We start from the raw sequence: 26,035 nt of genomic DNA, 5'->3' as shown, positions 1-26,035 counted from the left end.
TCTCCTAGATCTGTAGCTAGCTAAGACAAGTACACATGTCACGGTTCTCTATCACACACAGGAGTGGAGCCACAAGAGAGAGAGATGCTTGCCAAAACCCCACCTTATATAAGCTATGGCCTGGGACCCCTGGACCCGCCCCTGCTGTCCCCAAGCCCCCCAGAGATGCCCTCCTCACTGCGGGACGTCCCACCAGGTAAAACAGCCCCACCTAACTGTCAGGCCCCGCCCCCTAATGAAGCATAACTGACCAACATAGAACTTTAAATGAACACAGGGTCGCTACAGTATACATTTTTAAATCCAGGTTAAAAACACTTCTCTTTTCACGTGCCTATGACTGAGCACTTAAACTGAACCACACTGTTTAGCCTTATAGCTTCCTATGTTTTTATCCCTTTTTTAATCTTTATGTTTTCTTATAGTATTTTTTTATTATGATGATTTCATTTGTTTTCATGTTTTCATTTGAGTACTTGTAAATGATAACCTTTAAAGTTGCACGCCCTTTCCTCTGTGTGTGTGTGTGAGTAAAAATACTGACATTGGGAAACGCTAATTCGGTTCTCACTTAAATTGGGGAGCTAGGTCGAGGCCTGCGAGTGCAGATTTGGAGACGAATTTCCCCATCGTACGGCGAGTGTCGACGTGTTCCTGGATTATTCTTGGGAGTGCTAACGGGCGCGCTCGGCTTATTCTTGTGGCTGTAATGTTATGGAAAGGGAGTTAGGGATAGGGATTTCAGGTCTTCTGTTTGTCTTTTTATATCCAATTGTCTCACCTTACCAACCCCAAATAGACTCGGGAGGGTTAAACACAGAGGAAAGGTTTCTTTGGCATCCACGCCAAGCCCTTCCGCGCTGTCCAGTCACACGCGAAATAATGCCTATTGGTCCGACCACCCCTCATGCCACCTGAATGATCGCTAGTGTTGCCTAATTCACGTGAGGTCAGGAAATCCCTGCTATCCCGACTATACGTTAGACCGATAATACGTCATCGTGAGTAGGCTCTCATCTCCACGCCCCGTTGATGTGGAAAACAAAACCGCATCCTGCTTAAAACAGCGTAAACAAGACAAACCGGCCGTCTTAAACGAATAACGCTTGTTTTGCCGAAGAGTTGCTGTGTAGTTGTCCCTCTTGCTATTCCGTTTTGCACCTATATTACTTTTTTTTGTCATGCTGTATTGCTGTCAGTATCACCTACTCAGTGTAGCTGCAGACTGACGGTTGTCTGAGAACCTGTTGCTAACTTGTATTTGTAGAGCAGGAATGAAAATTAAACAATTTCACTGGTAATTTGCTTACTTGGAACCTCAATAAGATAGGAATATATGTCCAGGTAGGACACCTCTGGCCATAGAGTGATGTTGCAACAGTTTGATGCTGGGAGACTGAATGGACATGATAAAAATTTACCAAATTTATATTTTCTGGGTCTTGCGCATTCTATGGCCGGCAGAGTGAACTTATTGACCTGACATAATATATTTTTGTTCATTCATAAACTAATTTAATTCTAGTGGTTTTCTATTAGTGTTGTTTTGTACTGCTATTTTACATGAATGTCTATGACGAGTGTCGTTTGTTGTCCCTCAAAAAAGGGTCGGGAACGTGTTGCGGAAGTTCCCAGATGTGCAGGTCTGAGGTATGCCTCCATTCTGGCCAATTTGCATCGCCGTTGGTGGCCCCAAGCAATTCTTCGCCTGTACCCGGTTCTGTATAGTGTATAAGCCACACCCACTAAAAGGTGAGCAGGTCAGAGGAACACAAATTATTTACACGATTAGAGAAAAGTAGAAGACAGTAGGTAGTTAGTCTGAAGAGAGTCTGTAAAACAACTGTTTTAGAAGAGGAAATTGAGAATGTTGTTTCCAAGTGCATCAAAGTGTAGCCCAATGACTATACACTCACCTAAAGGATTATTAGGAACACCTGTTCAATTTCTCATTAATGCAATTATCTAATCAACCAATCACATGGCAGTTGCTTCAATGCATTTAGGGGTGTGGTCCTGGTCAAGACTATCTCCTGAACTCCAAACTGAATGTCAGAATGGGAAAGAAAGGTGATTTAAGCAATTTTGAGCATCTGGCACCATGGTTGTTGGTGCCAGATGGGCCGGTCTGAGTATTTCACAATCTGCTCAGTTACTGGGATTTTCACGCACAACCATTTCTAGGGTTTACAAAGAATGTGTGAAAAGGGAAAAACATCCAGTATGCAGCAGTCCTGTGGGCGAAAATGCCTTGTTGATGCTAGAGGTCAGAGGAGAATGGGCCGACTGATTCAAGCTGATAGAAGAGAAACTTTGACTGAAATAACCACTCGTTACAACCGAGGTATTTTGTGAAGCCACAACACGCACAACCTTGAGGCGGATGGGCTACAACAGCAGAAGACCCCACCAAGTACCACTCATCTCCACTACAAATAGGAAAAAGAGGCTACAATTTGCACGAGCTCACCAAAATTGGACAGTAGAAGACTGGAAGAATGTTGCCTGGTCTGATAAGTCTCAATTTCTGTTGAGACATTCAGATGGTAGAGCCAGAATTTGGCGTAAACAGAATGAGAACATGGATCCATCATGCCTTGTTACCACTGTGCAGGCTGGTGGTGGTGGTGTAATGGTGTGGGGGATGTTTTCTTGGCACACTTTAAGCCCCTTAGTGCCAATTGGGCATCGTTTAAATGCCACGGCCTACCTGAGCATTGTTTCTGACCATGTCCATCCCTTTATGACCACCATGTACCCATCCTCTACTTCCAGCAGGATAATGCACCATGTCACAAAGCATCGAATCATTTCAAATTGGTTTCTTGAACATGACAACGAGTTCACTGTAATGAAATGGCCCCCACAGTCACCAGATCTCAACCCAATAGAGCATCTTTGGGATGTGGTGTGACGGGAGCTTCGTGCCCTGGATGTGCATCCCACAAATCTCCATCAACTGCAAGATGCTATCCTATCAATATGGGCCAACATTTCTAAAGAACGCTTTCAGCACCTTGTTGAATCAATGCCATGTGGAATTAAGGCAGTTCTGAAGGCGAAAGGGGGTCAAACACAGTATTAGTGTGGTGTTCCTAATGATCCTTTAGGTGAGTGTACGTTGAATAATGGATTACGCACGGAGATCCAAAAGACCACTGAAGTCAATGTGAATAATGTGAACTCCCGATACTTAGTAATAATTCTGATGATTGTGTGTCTGTTTGTGTGCCTCCTTTACCGCCACACGCTGTCCTAATGCACAGCACACAACATAAAAGATCTTAAGAAAGGGTAACAATCGTTTAATATAAACAAAAAGTCCATATACAGCAGAAAACTGTAATATTCCATTTAAGGCTAAAGCCAGTACTGTCTACATACGCGTTGAACTGAAAGAAAAAGCTATTGGCCGAATAATTTGGCATTGAATGTAAGAAAAATAAGGATTACTGATAGCAAATTTTAATGTAGACAATTCAGGTTGCACAGACCTGTATATCCGGTTTTGAAAGCTAAAATGCTGTGAAGGTTTTGAAAAGCCATGTGACATGGACTGAATAATACAATCGCAAAATTGAAATCACAAAAAAAATTATCACAGAGCAGATAACTTTAAGGCTTTAAAGGCAAAAGTACAAATAAACAAAAAACATTTTGTTCTACCAAAACACTGATTTGAGAACCAAATAAAGTATACATGTCCAACTGAAACTAAAAGAAAATATAAGTATACAAGACAAGATGTTAATGGAACTACATGCAGAATCGTAAAAAACTGTATTAGAACACTGGTACAAATGTAATGGCATTTCAATCAGTTTCCTCAGTATGAAGTTACTCATATCATTATAGTTCCAGCACCACCGACTAACAACACATTATTGGAGAAAAAAATACCCAGAATTTGTCAAGAAAAACGTGAAAAAAAAGTACTTCAGTTAATTATGCAACGTCATCATGGAATCACCAAAACCCGCATTACACATTTGCTCTGAACCTCAATGCCAGTATAAGATGATGAAATCTAGAGAATGATTGTCAGTTCTTTCTTACCATAGCAGAGACACGGGTATGAAGGCTGGTGAAATAGCAACATAAATATTCACATTCCATTGCTTAAATGTAACTCTTCCTGCTTCTCCTATATTAAGCTCACGTCAAGTTAGCTACTAGATGAGCCAAATATGAACTGAAACAAAAGTGCTTCACAAACAAACATAGCCAATTATAACATTCCAGTTCTTTGTTAGACAGTGAACAATAAAAATGCTTATTAAAAAGGCATCTTTACGGAATTGAAGCACTGCCGAGTTGTTCACTGCACATTTATCAGTAGAGCATGTTTCTGTGTAGGAAGAGTTTTTTTTTTTAACGTTGCCTTTGAATATCTACAGCCATATGCAAGGTCCCATTTATCTCAATTGTTAGAGCTCTGGCGCTCACAATACCAGGATGGCAGGTTTAATTCCCATGTGGGCCCAGCAAGAAAAATTGTATTCATTTACTATGGTAAAATGCTAAGAGCGTCTGCTAAGTGATTTACACTTAAACCAAAAAAAGAACAAGATGTGAATATAGTACCAGTTTTCTTAGAGGCAAGGCAAAACACAGTCACTATCTGTATTACAACTCTTTAACATTTCAATTCTTCGTATACACAACGTTCACTTCTAGAATATTAAAGTTTACAGATGTCTGTTTTCAAGTTAACCATACTAACAGTAGACAGTGTTGTAACAGAAAATAACAGAGTTATTCTGACGTCATTTCTCGTGCTACCTGGAGTACTTAAATAACGGTCGGTACACTGTGTTGTTGACCGTTGATTTCAAATGAACTGTTTGCTCTGTGTATTCCTCGAGAAAGGAAATAGGCAGAGCGAAAAGTCCCTGTGCATGGTTAAAAAACAGCGCAGGCGTACAAAATACACATTTAGTCAAGTGTCAGATCCCCCATAAACCTTGAGTCTCATCAGTTGCAAATGGCAACTTCATTTTGGGCCGATTCTGCAAATGTCCCATGTGCCTCAGTTTAAAATAATCTGAGCAGAAAGTGTGACTAATCCCCGTGTTAAGTCTCACTACAAAATACATTACAAAACAAATTAGCAAGTCATCAGACAAGGTAACACAATTAAGATCCAGTTCAAATGATAAATATTCTCTAGTGCAAACTTAAAACAGAAGGTCCCCGTGCTCATCCTATTCACATTGAGTCATTGGGATTCAGCATCAGTATCGCATCACCGTAGATAAGCCCTGAAATAAGGTACCCTTTACTGGCATGCAGTGGCTCTTACAGTAGCAGCTGTGGAGCCTTAAGTACCACATTTGAAAACGTACCATCGATTTACCATACTGTATATTCGGACTGGCCTTTAAGTGCTCAAGTTAAGCCCAGAGAACCAGTGGGAAGAAAATAAGAAGAACATGTGTGCTTGCTTTGCCACGTAACTCAGTCAGATAAAAAAAAAAAAACAATCAGTGATAACACAGACATTCATCTTCCATCGGGAGTTCAATCCAGTGTATTTTAAAACCTCTGAGACCATCCGTGCTGACTGATGGCAGTATAAATTTGAACACAAAAAGCCATAAATGACTAATCATTTCTACAGTATGGTATTGAGTTTCAATACCAAATCTACTTTAGGAGTGCTGTAAGTCCAGACCCGAAAGAATGCCAACACTCTCAGGAAGGGTTCTTCGGTTGTGCCCATAGGAGAAAACGACAAATCTTCTTTATGAAAGAACCATTTATGGTTCAGAGTAAAACACTGCTGGGTTCCATGTACAATACTCTGTAGAAATGCTAAATATATTTTTTCATGGAACCAAAAAGGGTTCTTCAAAGTGTTCTCCAACAGGGACAGCTAAAGTACCCTTTTAGGTTCTAGATTTTTGTAAGAGTGTCTCGCAGGAATTGTAACAGACTCCACTGGGTTATTTACCCAGTGTCTCTGAGATAATACGCTGCAGTGTTAGTGGAATTAAACTTCCAAAGTCTCAACACCTGCATGAAGAAACATTGTACAAATGGGTTTTAGGGTTCCCACTTTGACTGAATTAAACTAGCTGTTATACATATGTGAGCCACAACCACAGTGGAATAAAACCAAAATTCCTCATGAAAGTATATCTGACAGTAAATCAGTCTGTTCCCCGTTGCATAGAGACCTCTCTCTTATAGCGAATGGGCGCATTGGCAAACATGTATTTGTTAAAAGTATATCCGAAGGTTATACATTCTGTGCTCCATAGAGGCCTATCGCTTATAGTGATTGGGAGCATCAGCGAACATGTATTTTAGTCTGTATGCTTCAGCCAGGAGAAGGCCCACTTCCTCGTTCCCCCAGTGGATTGTGGGAAGGTTCTGGAGTAACATTAGGAGGCCCTGGAAAGCAGAAACAGATTTTATGATGTTAGCAACATTTTGGATCTGGATGGATGTGTAGGAATCCCCGGGTGTCACTGTTCACAGCCACAATCCCCAACGTGTTTGGAACACTAACATGTATTTCTATGGATGTTTTTGCACTGTAGGGTCTTTCAGGCCCAGAACTGTAACAGCACCACATATATGTCGCATGTGCTATGAAATAATTGGTCTGTGCGATGAATGAATTCTCCAGTTTGCTACAGTTCTGCGTGTGTGAGACAGCGCTACTTGTTGATGTGAAGTGAGCGTTTGTGTGCCTTGTTTGTGAACTGATGGTGCATCACTATTCTACTTGTTGGTTGTAGTCTATCGTGCGATTCAAAATGTCTGCTTAGAGCCCATACATTCAACACCAAATCCCACAATTCCAAGCGAACAATCCCTTTTGCCTCAGCGACTCAAGCTCCCTTTCTTGATGAAGAGAAAATCAGGATTAGGAATTTTCAAGTGCTAAACCGAAAACCCCAAAACCCCCAAAGTCCACGAGGACGAATTTGAAGAACCAACGCGAAATGAAATTATGGCTGAAAAGAAAGGGGAACATTTACAGATACAACACATAGTGGTAAAGGTATTTCCCTTGGCTAACTTTTGATGCGAAACAGCACCTCTCATTTCGTTGCTGGTGCAGGGAAGCTCCAGAAAAGATTAGAGTAGACAGTCCTTCTGTAGTGGGTAACAGCATTTTCAAAAAACACAGCACTTCCCAACACCACCTCAGCATAATCGCCAGAGATGCCTTCTTCGCCTGGCACTCCACCACACTAGCCAGGTCTCCAAGGTAGCCGTGAAATGGTTGTCCTCTTCTAAGAGGTTAGGGTTAGGGTGGCCGGCAGACATGCTAGATGTCTGCCTTGCCCATACACACACTCACGCAATCCACTTCCCATGTTTGTTTGTTTTTGTTCTCTTATCAGTCAGTTACACACTTTCTTTATTTGATATAAATAAAATTGTATGCATGATGAAATACTCTTAAATTGAGATTTGCACTGCTAATTTGAAGCGTAATATATGGATTTTATTGTATACAGTTATGTCCCTGCAATTTACCATTACGGGCAAATAAAGGAAATGTTTGTCTGAAAACCTTTGTTGTACAGGTTTCGATTGTGTGTGCCCTGTATGCAACAGTCATGTGACTTGCCAATCACATACCAGTTTGAGTGATAAACTGCCATACTTGTGGTCATTTCTATAGATTGGTAACAGACGTTGTACACTCGTGCTACCAAATGATCAACCTCTGTAGAACCATGTGCAAAAAAGGTTTACGTACTGTACAGCCCTGAGGCCACGCAAAAAAGGGCAAACTTTTTCAAATCCTCTTGTCAGGAAAGTCTGCACACACATCTGCAATTCAAAGCAGGACATGAGCAAAGGTACCTGAAAGTCCACCATGGAGAGGATCTCTTTGCGCCATTCTATCAGGAAAGCAGCGCAGACGTACAGGTGGAAATGGGAGAAGCCTTCTTGTTCCGCCTGCAGAGATACACCACAATCACTCATATCTAAACACAAGTGTAATGGAAATGAGGTTGTGTGTGTGCGTGTGTGTGTGTCCAAACTGTGGCTATTCCAGATAAAAGTTGACCTGGTATGTGTCCCAGAGGCATACTGTACAGTGGAGGTGTGTGTAAATGTCACCTGGTATGTGTCCCAGAGGCGTACTGTACAGTGGAGGTGTGTAAATGTCACCTGGTATGTGTCCCAGAGGCGTACTGTACAGTGGAGGTGTTAATGTCACCTGGTATGTGTCCCAGAGGCGTATGGTACAGTGGAGGTGTTAATGTCACCTGGTATGTGTCCCAGAGGCGTATGGTACAGTGGAGGTGTGTAAATGTCACCTGGTATGTGTCCCAGAAGCGTACTGTACAGTGGAGGTGTTAATGTCACCTGGTATGTGTCCCAGAGGCGTATGGTACAGTGGATGTGTTAATGTCACCTGGTATGTGTCCCAGAGACGTACGGTACAGTGGAGGTGTGTAAATGTCACCTGGTATGTGTCCCAGAGGCGTACTGTACAGTGGAGGTGTGTAAATGTCACCTGGTATGTGTCCCAGAGGCGTATGGTACAATGGAGGTGTTAATGTCACCTGGTATGTGTCCCAGAGGCGTACTGTACAGTGGAGGTGTTAATGTCACCTGGTATGTGTCCCAGAGGCGTACTGTACAGTGGAGGTGTTAATGTCACCTGGTATGTGTCCCAGAGGCGTACTGTACAGTGGAGGTGTTAATGTCACCTGGTATGTGTCCCAGAGGCGTACTGTACAGTGGAGGTGTGTAAATGTCACCTGGTATGTGTCCCAGAGGCGTACTGTACAGTGGAGGTGTGTAAATGTCACCTGGTATGTGTCCCAGAGGCGTATGGTACAGTGGAGGTGTGTAAATGTCACCTGGTATGTGTCCCAGAGGCGTACTGTACAGTGGAGGTGTTAATGTCACCTGGTATGTGTCCCAGAGGCGTATGGTACAGCGGAGGGGCAGTTCCCTCATCAGAAGGTTGTTCATCCAGCGGAAGGCAAACTGCAGGTATTCCACTTCATTTCTCTTGAAGTAGTTGTGTATGTCCTCTGTGAGAAGAGGAAAGGCAGAGGCAAAAACTGAGGATAACATACTATTTCCATGTAAAGTGGAGGGGTGTCTTGAGGCAAGATCAGCCCCGATACTGCAACTACATGGCTGAGTTTAGTCAGGCAGTCCAAAACATCCCCACATCTTTTCACATTCAATCCATTTAAGAAATGACTTGATTAGCGGGGGAAAAGATCACTTCTCACCATCGATTCTGCTGACCAACTCTTCCAAAGCTTTCACTTTGTTCTGAATCCCTGGCTGAGCAAATGTATAGTTGTCCTATGAAGATACACAGAAATAATTTCAGCACATCATCGTGTTTCACACAAAGCATTTAATAAATGTAACAAAATAAGGAAAAGCTATATTTAAAAAGGGGGAAAAAGGTTTATGCTTGCATGCTGATGTTTTGTTTTGGTTGACAGAATCTGATTCATGGCAGTATGGATGCGTAATGATAGGAACTGAAGAACATTCTAGACCCACACCTGTATTCCATCCAGCAGTTTGGTCATGCACCAAAAACTATCTGCTTCAATGTTCCTCTGGGTGTCCAGAGGCAGGGACGCTACGTCAAAATTCTCCACGTCCTCCTCTGTGAAGACAAACCCAAACTTCTACTAGTAAATGTTTGCTTATGTTGTTGTTTCAAAATCCTGCTGTGACACTCAAGCCTGATCTAGATGAATGCCCAGATCCAGATAAACACCTTTGATTTCTGAATGTATAGAAAAAAACACAGATCTAGATTAACAGCCCTGACCTAGATTAACAGCCCTGATGAATAAACATCACAGATCTAGTTTAAGGGAGATGAGATTAGTTTAATTTTAAGACGCCAATTTCATTTTATACTGACAAGCCTCGTCCAGCTGGATGTCACAGGCCAACCTACCCACACATTTAGAGAGGAAGACTACAAAAAACACAGTTCGCCGGACAACCTACCCACACATTTAGAGAGGAAGACTACAAAAACACAGTTCGCCGGAAAACCTACCCACAAATTCAGAGAGGAAGACAACAAAGAATGGAGTGACCAGGTCGTTGATTCCCTGGACGTAGCCACTGGCTGGATGGCGTATTGCCCAGATGAAGAGGATCCTCTCAAACACCTGATGAACGCAAAGTAAACACAGATCCAGAAAACAGCATTCTACCGCACTGCACCGAATAGTTCTACTTGGAACCAAAACATTTCTAACTGGAACTCAAACTGGTTCCACCTGGAACCATCTTGGAATTGTGACCATCTATTTAAGCCAGGCAACTTGGAGAAGCTCACCTCTTGTACTGTGGGCTGCTGAAACAGTGGAATCAGGGGGTTTGTCCTGGGGATATCAATGTGAATCTGTGGAAACAAAGCACCAGCCACTCAAACCCAAGCTTGCTGGAGGAAGGGGCTGGAGGAAGGTGGGGCTTCGCCATCTGCTGACCCAGACATTACCTGTCTGTATGTGTCTCTGTATGTCTCGTCTGTCCTGGAGTGGTAATACTGTTCGATGAAGCCAAAGTACTCATCCCTCTTTCTCTTCAGCACCTGTTCCCTGCGCTCCATGTTGGCAGGGAGGTAACCCTGACAGGACAGGCAGGAAGATAAGACTATAAGATAACACTGTTTCGTAAGAGGATGTTCTCCTGAAGAACAGGACTGATGGAGTGACGCATAGAAACTGATATCAACGGGTGGTTACCACAACATATACCAAGGGTAAAGTGTGGACTGGGTTAGTGTAGCTACGTTCAACCTTTCCTCCCTGTGTGTGTGGGTTAAAGGTCACCGGGGGTACCTACAGAGAGCAGCCTCCATGTGATTGGCCGTACTTCTCGTGGAATGCCTGACCAGCTGTGTTTCCGGAGCTCCTCTGCGAAACACAAGTGCATGAGATAACATTAATACCTATGACAACACACACTGTGGCCTTTTTAGATATGCTGTGTATGGATGTGACAGTGAGGAGCAGAATGTTAATTTTTCCTGCTAGGAGGGGCAAGGAAGACCCGATATCTCTCAATATTGGCAGTCATTAGTAAACATTACAGTGATATAAAATGAAGGTGTACTAGATGTCAGATGTTCTCATAAGTATTAGAGGACATACTTTGTAAACACAACACTGGCCTCCTAGTGTCAATTTGTTCTACAAGGTCAGGAGAGGGGTCTCACCAAGGTCCGTGTTCGGACAAGACAGAAGATATTTGAATTTGTCCAATCGGCTCTTGTCTCTCACTGTCATGGTTGGGGCCCCTGAGGAGTTTTGGTCCGAGATTCTGGCGACTAAAGGGATGATGGGTCGGACGGGCAGAGACTGCTGCTTCTGCAGTGTGGACCGTGCTGTGGAGGAAGACGCCATGTTGTCAGGAGAATCCTTCAACACCCCGCAGAGACGTTGATCACTTTCAACGCTTAATGATAATGATAAAACTGGTGCATCTGTTTGTGATATTATAACACAACAACTGTGATGTCAGGACATCACTGCACTCCCACTGATGTCACCGATCCGACATCACTGCACTCCCACCCACATCACTGCACTCCCACCGACATCACTGCACTCCCACCCACATCACTGCACTCCCACCCACATCACTGCACTCCCACCGACATCACTGCACTCCCACCGACATCACTGCACTCCCTCCGACATCACTGCACTCCCACCGACATCACTGCACTCCCACCGACATCACTGCACTCCCACCGACATCACTGCACTCCCACCGACATCACTGCACTCCCACCGACATCACTGCACTCCCTCCGACATCACTGCACTCCCACCGACATCACTGCACTCCCACCGACATCACTGCTCTGACACCAACATCACTGCTCTGACACCGACATCACTGCTCTGACACCGACATCACTGCTCTGACACCACTGCTCATGTGTTATAAAAGCTGGGTTATGTACTGAACTTCTCTGTAACCACGACGTATTTGGCTGTCCCAGGCTGTAAAAGAACAATAACTACAGCTGTGAGGCAAACAGCGGGTGTGATTTGTCCTCCACCTACAGACGCTTACTCCACCTTAACTACAGTCACATGGGAAATGAACAGTGAATGCCAGGCCGTTGCCGCCCCCCGCCACTGACGTCCGTGTCCATCCCATCACCTGTGTTGGTGTTGAGCAGGGCTTCACTGCTGGACTTCACCACCACTCTCCCGTTGACCTGTCCTCCGGCCGTGTCCTCCTCCGGCCGCAGGCGGAGCTCTGCCGCGGCCACGTCCAGCTGCCCCGGCGACCGCGGGTCTCCGTTGCTGTCAGCGGGCTGTGAAGGAGGAGGCGGCGGAGGAGCATGGCTCGTGGAGTGCGGGGTGGGCGGGAGGGTTGCAGGATGGCAGGGAGCAAAGTCCTCGTCCTCCTCGTCATCAATGTCCCACGCATCGTTGGTGCTACGGGCAAACTCGTGGAAACTAGACGCCTTTTTGGTCTTGAGACTGTTTGCCTTTGGAGTGTCTTTAGGAAACCTGCGGAGAGAACAGGACCATATTGAATTGCCTCATCCTTGTTACTGAAGGGGCCAGAGAGTAACTGTAGTCCACTCTTCTGGAAGACACAAGGTGATACATTGACAACATATTAAAGGGACCAGCGGAAGAGGATTCAATTGGCTGACACAATAATTATTAATAAGCAATTACTGAACTTCCACATTATTTTGCACTGTCATGCTTTTCTAAGCCAGGTCGTAGTAGCAAATGAGAATGAGTTCTCAATCCGCTTAACTGGTAAAAAAAAAGAAATGCAAAAAAAAATAAAAAATATATATATAGTAACGATAACGCCATAAAAAAAGATCACTGTAATAACATAGCACAAACAATCAAACGAATGCTTCCATTCACTGCCACAATTCTTCCAGGGGCTTGGCGACAAGACCATCCCCAGTGTAAAGTGAGAACATACACAAGAAAGACAATCCGAGCTGAAACAGTGACATGAAAGTTGAGGAGGACAGCTCCCTGCGGGCTGCATGCAGATCGGCCGTGCCGAGCCACTTACGTGTGCTGTATTCGAGGGTCAAGCGGAGGGTGCTGCGCTCCGTAAACCGGCTGAATGCTGTAGAAGAGAGAGAGCTGCAGCTCACCGCGTACTTCAACCCAGACACGGCGACCGGTGGGCCTCCCCCCCGCGGCCGCAAACGGGCCGGGGAGGGCTTTTTATTTTCACACATCTCTTGTTTCGGATAATGGCTGCTAGTGGGGCAGTAGATGTGTAGCTGATTCTGTGAACAGCTTGCAAGCGCCAGTGAGACCTTCGCACCACAGAGAGTATCCTGTTCAGCGGACACAGGCATGCTGAGCACTCCGCAGCGCTGAAGAGCTTTAACCTGCAACTCCGCAACAACTTGGCCGTCTGTCTCCCTTTGGCTCTGGGTGTATAACACGCTCGAAATAAGGCCGGAAAGCCTAAGGTTGCCTGGACACTTTCAAAGATTACATAATTAGCTAAGTCACCTGGGTCTTCAAAGTGGCAGCTGCTACGTCCATTTTAGGACTAATAAAACTAATGATACGAACCCGCGGATTCTTGAAGAATACAATTTATGCCTCATTAAACTCAACTGTAGCACCCTACCAGAGCCTCAAGCTTTGTGTTGAATGTATTAGTTTGTTGTCTGTATATTCATTCAATATGCCAATAACAGTTCCCTGTCATATCACGTTTCAGGACAGCCCATTCCATAACTTGTTCTGTCATGATTAGGAACCGTGTTTGTCTAAATGTTGTTAAGGTCCCAATGTTTGCATTTTGGGCCACACCCACCATAGACTGAAAATAAGTGTCTCACCGAAGACAATTCAAAGAGTGTTCATATATCCTGGTGGTGGAGCTTGTAAGTTCGGTTTATATCCCACCAAAGAGACCACTCAAATTACCGTGGCAACGGCGCCACACCCATGCTCTTATCTGCCCTGAAGCCTCAACAAACCCAACCACACAGGAAGGCCTCCGTTCAGCTGCTCATAGTGCTGATCTAGCACCAGGTCCTGTGAGTCTGTGTCATTTTATAGATGAGGATCAAAACTGAGCCTGGATCAGGGATCCTAGCCTGAGAGTCTCTGTGAATGTGCCTCCCATGCATTTTCAGTGTGACTGATGTCTCCTGCTAAAATTCCCTCCCATCCCCCCCCAAACGAGTGACTCAATTAGTGACTTGGAGAGGATTCACTGGTGTCTCGAGGGAACACACTAATGCAGGATAAACTTGTCACAAGACTGGCTTTGCATATTGAATATTACATATTTTATCATATGCAGTATAACTCACAGATTGTGAATAACAGTCGATCTTTAGCCAATTGCTCACATAACAACCAACAATATGAAACTCAGTAAGCTTTATATATCACTTTCTTTTCACTTTTGAAACTCTTAATCTAAGCTTTTGAGTTAAAAAAAAATCTAGATCCTCAGTCCAGACCAGACATGACTGTGTCAACTGATAGCTACAGTGTTGCAATCAACTTCCCTATAATCGTTACTGATCTGATATCTGGTCTGATATGTCATGACCGAAGATGAGATGGAAACCTTGTCACATAGGCTCAACAAAGGCCAGGTGTCAATCGATTTTGTTCCAACTTTATTGGAGACGTTACTGAAGTTTCCTTACGTTTTGCTGCGTTTTCTGAATGTAAACACCAAACCGTCATAGACCACCTGCCGTTTTATAAACATATGGTTGTACATTATTGGGATAACGACTTCCTAACATGAGATCTAATGATTAAACAAGTGCAACATAGCCCACCGGGTGATTATTGCCTAAACGGGCGTTGTAAACTAGCTAGCTATCCACGAGACGGGTTCAGACATATGTTAAATTAAATTGATATGACACTGTGATTAGCCTGCGATAAACCATCGACATTTTCTACAAAGATGCAGAGTCATGATCGAAATATACACATTTATTCTCGAGAATTATGACATTTGTATCATTGAGGGCGAACTGACACCTACCTTCCGGGAACCTTTGCGCTTTTTCTCCAGAAATTAATTCTGTTGTCGGTGGCCATGCTCGGATATAGAAAATCCCCTCAGACTGACTTTACACCGCTCCCAGCTGTGCAAATGCACAAAGCATTGGACGCGATTTTTGAGTTTCAGATTCTATATACTATACCGACTCGTCTTTTCAGCGAACCAGACCAAAAGTTTCGACGGGTGTTTATAATGTCATTTTTGCCGATACCGTATAATACAGAACGATGGAGGTCGCCATCTTGGAGTACATAAAACATGGACGTGTGATTGGCGGACGGGTTTAACAGGTGTATAGACACTTACCAATGGAAATAGTAGTCCTGTATGTCAGTCAACCCTCTGTTTTAACAAATACTCATTGTGTTTTAATGTAGCAAACAAGGAACGGTCGGGGGAGAAACATTTGCCTATATGTCATTATGACAGAAATATATTACACATTAATAACATGAGTACAGCCAGTAAGGACTAAAGCTAGCCCTGTTCAGTTATGGCTAATGCCATTACTACTACAACCACTACTGTTAATACCACTGCTACTACCAACACTTCTACTACCACTACTACCACCACTGCTACAACTATTACTAACACTAGCACTACTACCCCTACTACTACTACTACTACCACCCCCACTACTACTTCTACTAACATTACCACTGCCACTATCAATGCTACTGCTACTACCACTACTACAACTATTACTAACACTAGCACTACTACCCCTACTACTACTACTACTACCACCCCCACTACTACTTCTACTAACATTACCACTGCCACTATCAATGCTACTGCTACTACCACTACTACAACTATTACTAACACTAGCACTACTACCCCTACTACTACTACTACTACCACCCCCACTACTACTTCTACTAACATTACCACTACCACTATCAATGCTACTGCTACTACCACTACTACAACTATCACTAACACTAGCACTATTACTACCATTACTACTACTACAGTTACCACCACCAATACTACTGCTAAAGTCAGTGTGAAAAGGTATGAACATGCGTCTATTCACTGCGGTACGTGACTCTGTATTAGAGCATCTGATAAATTACATAAATGTAAATGTACAATCTACGTTCTATGTTCTGGAGGTGATGTTCAGGTATGTGCTGGGCCTATGTTCTGGAGGTGATGTTCAGGTATCTGCTGGGCCTATGTTCTGGAGGTGATGTTCAGGTATCTGCTGGGCCTATGTTCTGGAGGTGATGTTCAGGCATCTGCTAGGCCTATGTTCTGGAGGTGATGTTCAGATAATTCTGAACTTATTTCTGGCCTTGCCTCATTCTGCGAGTGTTCACTTATTTAGGAAATATACTTTATACAATGTATTTAGATGGAGCTGAAGGCTTTTATTAGTAAGGTGAATATTACTGTGCAAGTTATACAGTTATTATTATAGTGGAATGTTACATTCTTCCAAACAATTTTGTTTTAAGTTTTCATTATGCTCCTCACTCAACTTGGAACAGTAGCAGCGGCAACTCTTCCAGACACCCAAAACATCAAGCATGACAGCAAATGAACATAAAAGCCCTGGAGTAGGAAAGAATGAAACACCCTCTGGTTGACCTTGTTCTCTATTTTCCAGGCTCTGCAGTGTGTTCTTTTTTCCACAAGAGGGCAGCTATTTTCCAATGGTACGCAGCTGTGAGCATTGAAGAAACCAGTTGAACCACTTTGTTTACAGTAAATTGTAGATATTCCACATGATTGGTAGTGTTGGTTTGTTTGGGCAGTTTTTCTACACAGTGTATTTTAGCTTGATGAATTTTTTTTTTTGCTGTCTGAGGCAATTTAAATATAGTGGGCAGATATTACAGAGAATTGTCTGATTGTTATTTTATTGTCTTCTTGACAACATCTTTCCCATACCCAAGAGGCCCCTTATGCAATGGCTTTCAAAGAACATTTATTTAACTATGCTCTCATTTAAATGTAGGGAAATCCAAATTGTGCAGACATACATGAGCTTGTCTTTGCCCATCACCCTATATTTGAATTTCAGGTAGAGTCGTCTGTGTGTTTGCTTAGGGAAATCACGGCAATCCTCCAGTTCTTCCCTGTCTTCAGCTGACCGGCTTCAACTGGCAAAATGCAGGGACAAAGGCAATATGCAGGTGAGACCTATTTTTTTTGTCTCCTGTAATAACATTTTATTTATTAAAGACAGTAAGAAGAGTATTGTAAAAAGGTGAATGTGTTTGATATGCGTGTTTTTTTTTTTTTATCTTCCTGCTTCACAACACTTTAACTGGACTCACACTAAATGAACTGTGTTACCTTTGAAAACTTTCTCAGACTTTTTCAGGTCTTGTGATCGTTGTTTTCTTCTTTTCTACTTTTTCCATTTTTGTATGGTTAATTTTTTTTAGCAAAAACATGGGTGTAAAACAAGCTTGTAAAGAATGTCACAAGACGTGAATATAACGAACTCTGTTTTTGAAACGAGGGACTGAAGGTGCCTGAGGCAGATGTGAGGCTCCATGCTAGTTTACTTTGAACTTCAGACTGCTATAGAAACATCCTTAACGGTCTTTGGGGACAATGAGCGACATGTACCTTCTGTTTAAAGGGGACTATCCAAACACACTGTGAGGACATATTGGCTCCTCCAAATGTAGTTTTAAAAAGAACATAATCGGGAACATTTCGGAGTCTCATGTGTATAACTTCATGAAAGCTTTTAGAAGAACATCCCATTTATGGAATTTCACTTAAGTAATTCGGAGATTGAGATTGTAAAATCTTAATATGAATATAGTACCAGCTTTTGTTATGTTTTCTCCTAAATTAAAACATTAAAGTCAGTAGTTAAAGTGGGGTTGTGGACTTTGAACTGCCCGGGGACTGGGGGGTTGGGCTTCTGCATTATTGAAGTGGGTTTCTTAGACTTCCATAAAGAGATGGAGTCTGTATGTTTTTTTGAGGAGACAGACTCACTAGCATTAAAGCCCCCAGACATATTTTGGTTTGTGTGACCCTCTTGTTTGGCTCTCCCTCCTTCCTCTGAAAGAAAGCATTGTGGCTTTCTCTTCCTGAATGTTTAAGTAGCAACAAAACCAATCCGACAGCATTCTTTCAAAAAGAGGGGAACGTTTCTTATTTTGGCCCCCTAATGCTAAATGTTCTGTGCCATGTTTTACAGTTGAGAACGAGAGATGATTTCTTTGGGATAACAGGATCCCATAACCTTTTCAAATTGAAAGATGAATAACATGGTTTTCCACATTTCTTTCAGCTGAGAGAAGCTTTTGTTTATAGAACAATTTTACAGAAATATTTGAATCTATTTACAGACACATCCTTGTGCTAACGTTTCAGGCTAACCATCAGCAAACTGTAAACATGGACACTGCCAGAAAGTGTTTTTAGGAGAAACCGCACTTTCTTTCGTCGGAGTGAGAACGTGAAAGCCTTGTTGGAGAGCACGCTGGTTGAGACATTGAGTCCGGTTCCCTCTGTAACTCTCTCCGTCAGGCAGCTGATGCTGAACCAGATGAGAGGTCTTACGGTGTCAGCTGTAGAACCGCAGAGAGAGTTTGCCAATGTCATGGATGAAGGTGAATTTTCAGAGAAAGGTAGGATCAATGAACTTCTATGCATTAAACAAATCCAACCATGAGGATCATGAGGTAATACCGCCTTGGCAGAGAGCGCCAACCTCAGGGCAATTATTGTATATTTTAGAATAATAATATAAATATTTGTTTCATTGTTGGATGAACCCATCTGTCACTGACGCTGTTTTCTAACATAATTTCAATATACCATCGGCTTTTATATGTGTATTTTACAAGAACAGCATTTGACCGTAACGGGCAGATTAATCAGGGAGGCCATTCACAGACGGCATGAGCTTACACGGGAAAATCATTGCGTCGTTATTAGAAAGCGTTGTGGGCTGGCACGTGTTTGATTGTTCTGTTTCTCTACGGCAGGGGTCTGGGGCGGTGGGGAGGGGGCTTGAAATATATGTTGGTATTTCCAAAATGGCTGTTACATGTGGCTAGATGACCCTCCTCAGGCCGTCCTCTGTTGTTGCAGTGTGTTCACAGTACTGGTATTCTTAGTTAACCGTTGTTATTTAAATGAAGGTTTTAAGTAGCAACAGCCTGCTCTGGGCGCCAACTCTGAACAAGAACACGCACGTTCAATGACTATAATGACATTAGAGAAACATTTGCGTTCTTTTACCTCCATCTCGCCATTATTCACCTACTGTAGGAGCTCTGGGGCATTTGACCCCCCTCTATAAAAAAACAAAACAATGGAGTGCATCTTTTGAGATTTGTAGCTTTGAATTATTTTTTAATGAAAAGCGAATGTGGCCCCTGGGTCAGAATGAGTCCAATGCTCGCGCTAAAGAGCCATGTTACGCAGTGCTGGGAGTAGGAGCTGGAGGAGAGGCCTTTGTTAAAGGGTCATGAAGGAGAAGGGAAAGCTGCGTGCTGTTGTGTTTGCACTTATCGTAAACGTACAATGAAGGAAGGCGTGACAATATTTACTGCTCCTCAGCTTTTAGCAAATATCCCTCATTACTGTTGTGGTTCGACCACTTCACACACACACACACTAATACACACACTCCCCAGTCCCCGTGGCATTGATACACACTCAGTATAGCTGTGTGTGTGTGCATGTGAGTGTGTTATGGGGGTGAGTGAAGGCTGCTATTTGAACATGTGCATGGACCTTTATGAGATGAGCAGGCTGTAATGACTCTGTCACAGGGAAATGGGCTCTGATTTGTAGCACAGCTGTCGTTCCACACTCTGATCAACTTCCCCTTCTGTGGCTTCAGGCATTCATGTACCGCCATGCTGGGCACACACACACTCTCATAAATTACACTCTCACCACACAGGCTCGCGAACACACACACACACACACACACACTAAAAGACACACACACACACATAGATGCATGTGCACATAGACAGCCACACACACAAGCACACATTCAAAGCCCTCCAGCACACGCAATCGCAAATGTGACCCTCACCAAAGACGCAAACACACACATACTCTTGTGTTTGTGTTGACCGTTATTCCGGTACGAACACTCTCACTCACCGGATTTTCTTTTCCTGTTGATGTACCGTCCACTGGACTGTTTGGGAATACCTGTCAAACCATCCTGAGAAACGGCTGACATTGTCCCAGCGGAATACCAGGCTTTTCTGTTGCAATTTCAACTGGGGATGGATGCATCTGTATTCCAGCTTAATACAGTACTGCTCTGACCATGTCAGTGTATTTACTACGGGCTGGATGGACTTTAGCCAATCAGAATAGGGCACACATGCACCTGAGCTCTCATCAAAACAAATCTGCTCTTTGCTTTCCGTTCTCACTCCGACTGTGTCCTACCAGCAACATCGTTCTGTCAATGTCAAGGACAACTTTTTTGCTTCTTACTTAACTGCCATTTCTCTGTCATAGGTGCACGCACGCACACACACACACACACACACACACACACATTTTCTAAAAGATCATAAATTGGTAAAATATTTGCTAAAACCTCTACTGTGAAACCAACCGCTGCGGGTTGAGTTGTGTGTTTTTAACGTCATTGTAAGTTGGGATACACTGATATGAGAATTTTCTTCCAACACCAATAGTTGATATTCCTATGACCCAATCAGCTGATGTCAATGAGGATGTTTTCTCATTTCTGTAATTCTACATAATACAACGCCTGGGCATACATGTCGTAAATAAGGTGTTAGGTTTCATCTACAAAGCTGCAGCAGGAGAGAAAAATAGAACACTAAAACAATCCACATGACTTATATAAATGACTGGAACATATTGGACACCTTTTCAGACTAAAGCACAACTAGTTTGAAATAAGCAGCCAAATTTAATGCAAATGGCCGATACACATTATTACATTTCTGCCTATCATCGTCAGAGCGATTGCTAACCGATTTATGTTGCATCCCTACTTCTAAGCCTATGTTTGAAAAAGATCATTAGAAGGGGATTTTAACACAAAACCTTGGACTTATACTAAAGGGCATTGCAAGATGTACTGGAAAATAACAAGAATTAACGGAGAGCGTGAGGATTTCTCTTATTCTCCCCCAGCGAATAGCACCCAAAGGAACTGTGTTTTGAACTGTAATCAGTCAAAAAAGTTCAGCAAATCAGTTACATCAGTAGCTATGGTCACTGCATTTCAATTCCACAGGTCTATTTCTCAATTGTGGAGCAACAATATGGACAGCAGCATTTCAGTACTCTCCAGTGTGTACAATATGTGCCAAGCTGTTATGCTCATCTAAAAAATCTTATGTAAAAATCTTAAGTAACTAACTATTTTAAATGACCTGTTGTTTTATATACTGTTACTGAAAACATACATAGTGTGTCTTGCTTGAATTAGAATTTCCTTTACAGATTGATTTCGCTCACATTTACTTTCCAAGTGATCCAATTTCTTGCTGACAACCTAGAATTTTTTATTCTGAGTGTGCTTGAATTTCCAGTTTCAGTCAGATTTGGCGTTTGAGTGTTGCCCACAGAGTGTTGCCATTATGCCCTTTCACCAGCAGATGTCCCCATTGCAAAGTCTTAATCGTGTCTGAGTGGATACCACAGCAGGAAATCTCTAACAAACTATCATCTTCAGGACTTCACAATACTGCATACAACTGTCCCCTGGGATAGCTGAACCTAGTTAAATTATCAATTAGAAAATTTTTCAACTAGTCTAACTATTTGTATGTGTTTGCCTGTCAGGAAAAGTCTCAGATCAGTAAACATGCAGAAAGGTTTGGGCAATGAATCTGTGTCTGATATTGATATCCTGTTAACCTTACAAATCCACACACGTGTGTTTTAGTTGTTATTTGTGCAGCCGTGTTAGGCTCTGAGTAGAGAACAAAGTTGAGGCAGATGGAATAAATCACCAGGTGGTCGCTATCACCCGGAACACATGTAGTTCAGTTGACCTTTAACGGGTCTTTCCTCGTGTGTGAGATCTTGCGTGTGTGTGTGTGTTTGTGTAGGTGGTGTTTGTGTGTACCATTTTTATTATCTGAGTGTGGACCGAAGGTTGTGTCCGCGTGTGTGTGTTTGTATGTGTGTGTGTGAATGTGTATGTGTGTGTGTGTGTGTGAATGTGTATGTGTGTGTGTGTGTGTGTGTGTGTGTGTGTGTGTGTGTGTGCGCACCTTTCCGGCCACACACTCATTAAGGTCCAAATGGATGTGACGAGTTGTGACATCAGGCTACAGCTGAACCAAATGGGCCAGACGATCCCCAGCCAGGACAATTTGGAGAACCTCTGCCTTTTTTTTGGGGTGTCTGCGCGTTGTGGCGGTGTGTAGGGGTGTTGTTTCGTAGGGGTGGGGCTGATGGGCTCTGGGTTATATTGGAAATGTAGATGGGGGCTGTTTTGAATTGGATTGCACGCTTTGATGCAGAGACAGATTGTAAACTGTGATTTTATTAAATCCTTCATTAGGATTCATCAGTGAGATTGGATCAGAAAAAGGTCACTGTGCAGATGCGCTCTTTCCCCTCTCTCTCTCCCTCTCCTCCCCCCCTCCCCCCCTCTCCTCCCCCCTCTCTCGTTTGCACCCTCTCTCCCATTCCCTCTTTACACTCATCGGGGGACTTGCCGACACCGAAACAAATTTGCTGTGAAAATGGGTGAAAATGATCATAACAGGCTGGCGCAGAACCACAAGGTGAAAGTGACATTATCTCCCCCCCCCCACCAGCCTCACCACCCCCCCGCCCCCCCTCACGCCTCGGTCGGCGCCATCGGGACGGCCGTGCCACAAATCATTTGTATGCTCTCATTTCAGCAAACTGGCCGGGATGTTGCTTACTGCTTAGCGAGCAGATGACTTTCAGAAAGAGTGAATGGGATGGAGGGATGGAGGGGGGGGGAGAGAAGAGGGGAAGAGTGGCAATTTGCCGGAAGACGAGTCCGTGGGAGTTGGATCCGAAATTGAGAAGTAAATTGTGTGCGCCAAATATGTCAAGTTCCCACGAAAGAGGTTTCGTTGTGCGCGCGCGCGCACGTGTGTTCCGCTGTGTCTCCGCGCACTCCGACGTGAACCACCATGGCGTTTTATCAAATCACCTTTTTGAAATTGTCTATATTCCTATTATCATCGGTTGAAAAGGAGAATGCCCCATTCTCTAACAGAAGGAAATGTGTGGTGTGTTCTGCTTGTGTGTGGCCAGTTTGTCCCCCCCACCCCCCCCCCCACCATGGTGCACTCCTCCTTAGCCCCCCCCCCCCCCCCCCCACCATGGTGCACTCCGTCCTTAGCCCCCCCCCCCGGGTTCTGCTGCCACTCTGAATACGCTCCGGTTTACACCCCTGTGACTCTACTGTCAAGGAACCTCCCTCCTATCCACACACACACACACACGCACGCGCACACACACCCAGATACACTACAAACACGCCTGCCCCGTAGTGCTGCGGAAGTGTGTGTGTGTGTGTGTGTGTGTGAAAGAACACTAGATGATAGAAACACACAGGCCAGATGACCTGCTGAAGACTTCGCTGCCCTCTGCTTGGCAGTTCTACCGGAACCTGTGTTCAGGAATCATATGTAATATTCATGTCAGACACGGATACCAGAGAGGCCGCTGGAAATGTGTGCTTGGAGTGTGGGCAGGGAGCTTGTGCCACGGCTCAATACTCTGTGCCTACTCTACACATGTAATATTCCTTTCTTGGGAAAAAGGCACTTGGTGGTGCGTGTGTGTGTGTGTGCGTGCATGTGTGTGAAAAATTCTGAACGCTGTGTATTTCTGCTTGCATGTGTTTTCTTGACTCTGATTCTTTCTAGGTGTCCTATATACACTCGACTGCGTGCTTTGAGACATGAGACAACCCTTGATAACCCCGAGGCATTTTGTGTGAAGACAGACAGACAGGAGGGGGCAGAAAAAGCTTCCAGTGACCCAAATACTGCCCCTGTGCATCATGGTAGAAAAGCCCCCCCCCCCCCCAAAAAAAAACCTCAGGGCCGCCCAGGAGGGTCTTCCCTTTACACAAAGCCGCTCCAAATGGACATTTCACAGCAGGTTAGGAGAATGCCTAGCAGATTAGGAGAGTATTAATAACTTTAAAAAAACAGTTCACGTCAATTGGACATAAATCTGTGTCCCGTCTAGACAAGACCCTCCAGGAACACTAGTCTACCTGGGACTGGCGTCCAGTAATGTGGGGTGCTGGACCCCAGAACCTGGACATGTGGTCCGGAGTGTAAGATGTGCTCCCAGAGCCTTGAAGCATCAGTGGTCACGTCTTTCCCCTCTCCTTTTCTGTAGGAGACGATCTGAGAGATTACCAGATGAATCAAAGACGGTAGAGAAAAAAGGCCCACGTTTCGGTGGGGCCGATGTGTCTAGTATTTCTGTGTGATTTAACGTAGATGAAAAGAAAAGGTGAGTCTGTTCTGATTAGCGTCATCCACCTCTCAGCAGTCCGCCAGGTGGAAAGAAAACCAGACACCATTTTGAAAATGGAGGATAGCTTTAACAAAGAGTGACATCAAAGATAGACAGGATTAGAAAGGCCTTGTCATGTTATCTTGTCCTTGTTACTGACAATGCTGATTGACTCCAAATCATACTGCACGGGTGAAATATTGCCTCAACCCTCTTAGCTGTTAAGTTAGTCAGAAGCTAAGAAGTTAAAGGCAGCCTGTCCTCTACAGTTCCAGGGAAGGATTACGGTGAAACATGGGTCTTTTGCCTTGATTCCATGATCTGCGTTTAACCACGATGAACGCCGCAGTGTTGGAGTGGCGTGATTGGGCCTGGCCAGCGATGTTTGACAGCGGGACTCCTCCTCCTCGTGGTTTATTCACCCAGACGCCACGTCTCTTTTGTTCCATTTCCTACGGGACACAGGAGACTGAGAAGTGACACAAACGTGTCCCTTTTCCTCCCTGTTTCCGCTCTTCTGTTCACAAGAAGAGGACGTTTTTGTGTGGGTTTTGATGCGTGCCTGAGATGGTGTGAGTGTGTCTGGGTATGTATGCTTATCCCTTCCATTCTGCATAATGCATAATGGAGTGTCTGTGTTGTGGGGGGGTTGGGGGTCTTATGGTGAGCAGGGTAGAAGGGACACCCTGGTGTCTAAAGAAGGGCCCTCTTGAAGCAGAGAGGCAGCTGTGTTCCCACTCTGGACTAAGGAACTCCCAGACCCAACACTCTGGGCTGAGAAACTCCACTGACCCAACACTCTGGGCTGAGAGGAACTCCCCGACCCAACATTCTGGGCTGAGTGGAACTCCTTCTACCCAACACTCTGGGCTGAGAGGAACTCCACTGACCCAACACTCTGGGCTGAGAGGAACTCCCAGACCCAACACTCTGGGCTGAGAGGAACTCCACTGACCCAACACTCTGGACTGAGAGGAACGCCACTGACCCAACACTCTGGGCTGTGAGGAACTCCCAGACCCAACATTCTGGGCTGAGAGGAACTTCCAGACCCAACACTCTGGGCTGAGAGGAACTCCACTGACCCAACACTCTGGACTGAGAAACTCCACTGACCCAACACTCTGGGCTGTGAGGAACTCCCAGACCCAACACTCTGGGCTGAGAGGAACTCCCAGACCCAACACTCTGGGCTGAGAGGAACTCCCAGACCCAACATTCTGGGCTGAGAGGAACTTCCAGACCCAACACTCTGGGCTGAGAGGAACTCCACTGACCCAACACTCTGGACTGAGAAACTCCACTGACCCAACACTCTGGGCTGTGAGGAACTCCCAGACCCAACACTCTGGGCTGAGAGGAACTCCCAGACCCAACACTCTGGGCTGAGAGGAACTCCCAGACCCAACACTCTGGGCTGTGAGGAACTCCCCGACCCAACACTCTGGGCTGAGAGGAACTCCACTGACCCAACACTCTGGGCTGAGAGGAACTCCACTGACCCAACACTCTGGGCTATGAGGAACTCCTTCTACCAAACACTCTGGGCTGAGACAAACTC

At 44.3% G+C, this 26,035-nt stretch overlaps 1 protein-coding gene across 1 annotated transcript; it reads right to left on the bottom strand.

The window, feature by feature from the left end:
- Positions 1 to 3,289: 3,289 nt before the first annotated feature.
- On the bottom strand, positions 3,290 to 15,263 carry tbc1d22b (TBC1 domain family, member 22B). The gene is made up of 13 exons (XM_010893202.5): positions 14,998 to 15,263; positions 13,033 to 13,089; positions 12,142 to 12,497; positions 11,186 to 11,353; positions 10,813 to 10,883; positions 10,466 to 10,594; positions 10,304 to 10,369; positions 10,019 to 10,133; positions 9,507 to 9,613; positions 9,222 to 9,297; positions 8,887 to 9,014; positions 7,828 to 7,923; positions 3,290 to 6,396 (listed from the first exon to the last, which is right to left on the bottom strand). Exons 1-13 carry the CDS (start codon positions 15,051 to 15,053, stop codon positions 6,268 to 6,270), a joined length of 1,554 nt encoding a protein of 517 aa, XP_010891504.3. The 5' UTR covers positions 15,054 to 15,263; the 3' UTR covers positions 3,290 to 6,267.
- Positions 15,264 to 26,035: the final 10,772 nt, after the last annotated feature.

Source organism: Esox lucius, chromosome 12 (assembly GCF_011004845.1).
Source record: "Esox lucius isolate fEsoLuc1 chromosome 12, fEsoLuc1.pri, whole genome shotgun sequence".
NCBI classification, from domain to species: domain Eukaryota; kingdom Metazoa; phylum Chordata; class Actinopteri; order Esociformes; family Esocidae; genus Esox; species Esox lucius.
The sequence above is the reverse complement of the archived record's forward strand: the minus strand, read 5'-3'. Positions and strand labels throughout refer to the sequence as shown.

Excerpts from the sequence above, each read along its gene's own strand:
- tbc1d22b (XM_010893202.5), bottom strand. The coding sequence starts at position 15,053 with ATGGCCACCGACAACAGAATTAATTTCTGGAGAAAAAGCGCAAAGGTT. Across the intron at positions 11,354-12,141 it reads CCTGCTCAACACCAACACAG|CACGGTCCACACTGCAGAAG; the intron begins GTGATGGGATGG and ends CTTCCTCCACAG. Across the intron at positions 7,924-8,886 it reads GCCTCTGGGACACATACCAG|GCGGAACAAGAAGGCTTCTC; the intron begins GTGACATTAACA and ends GTATCTCTGCAG.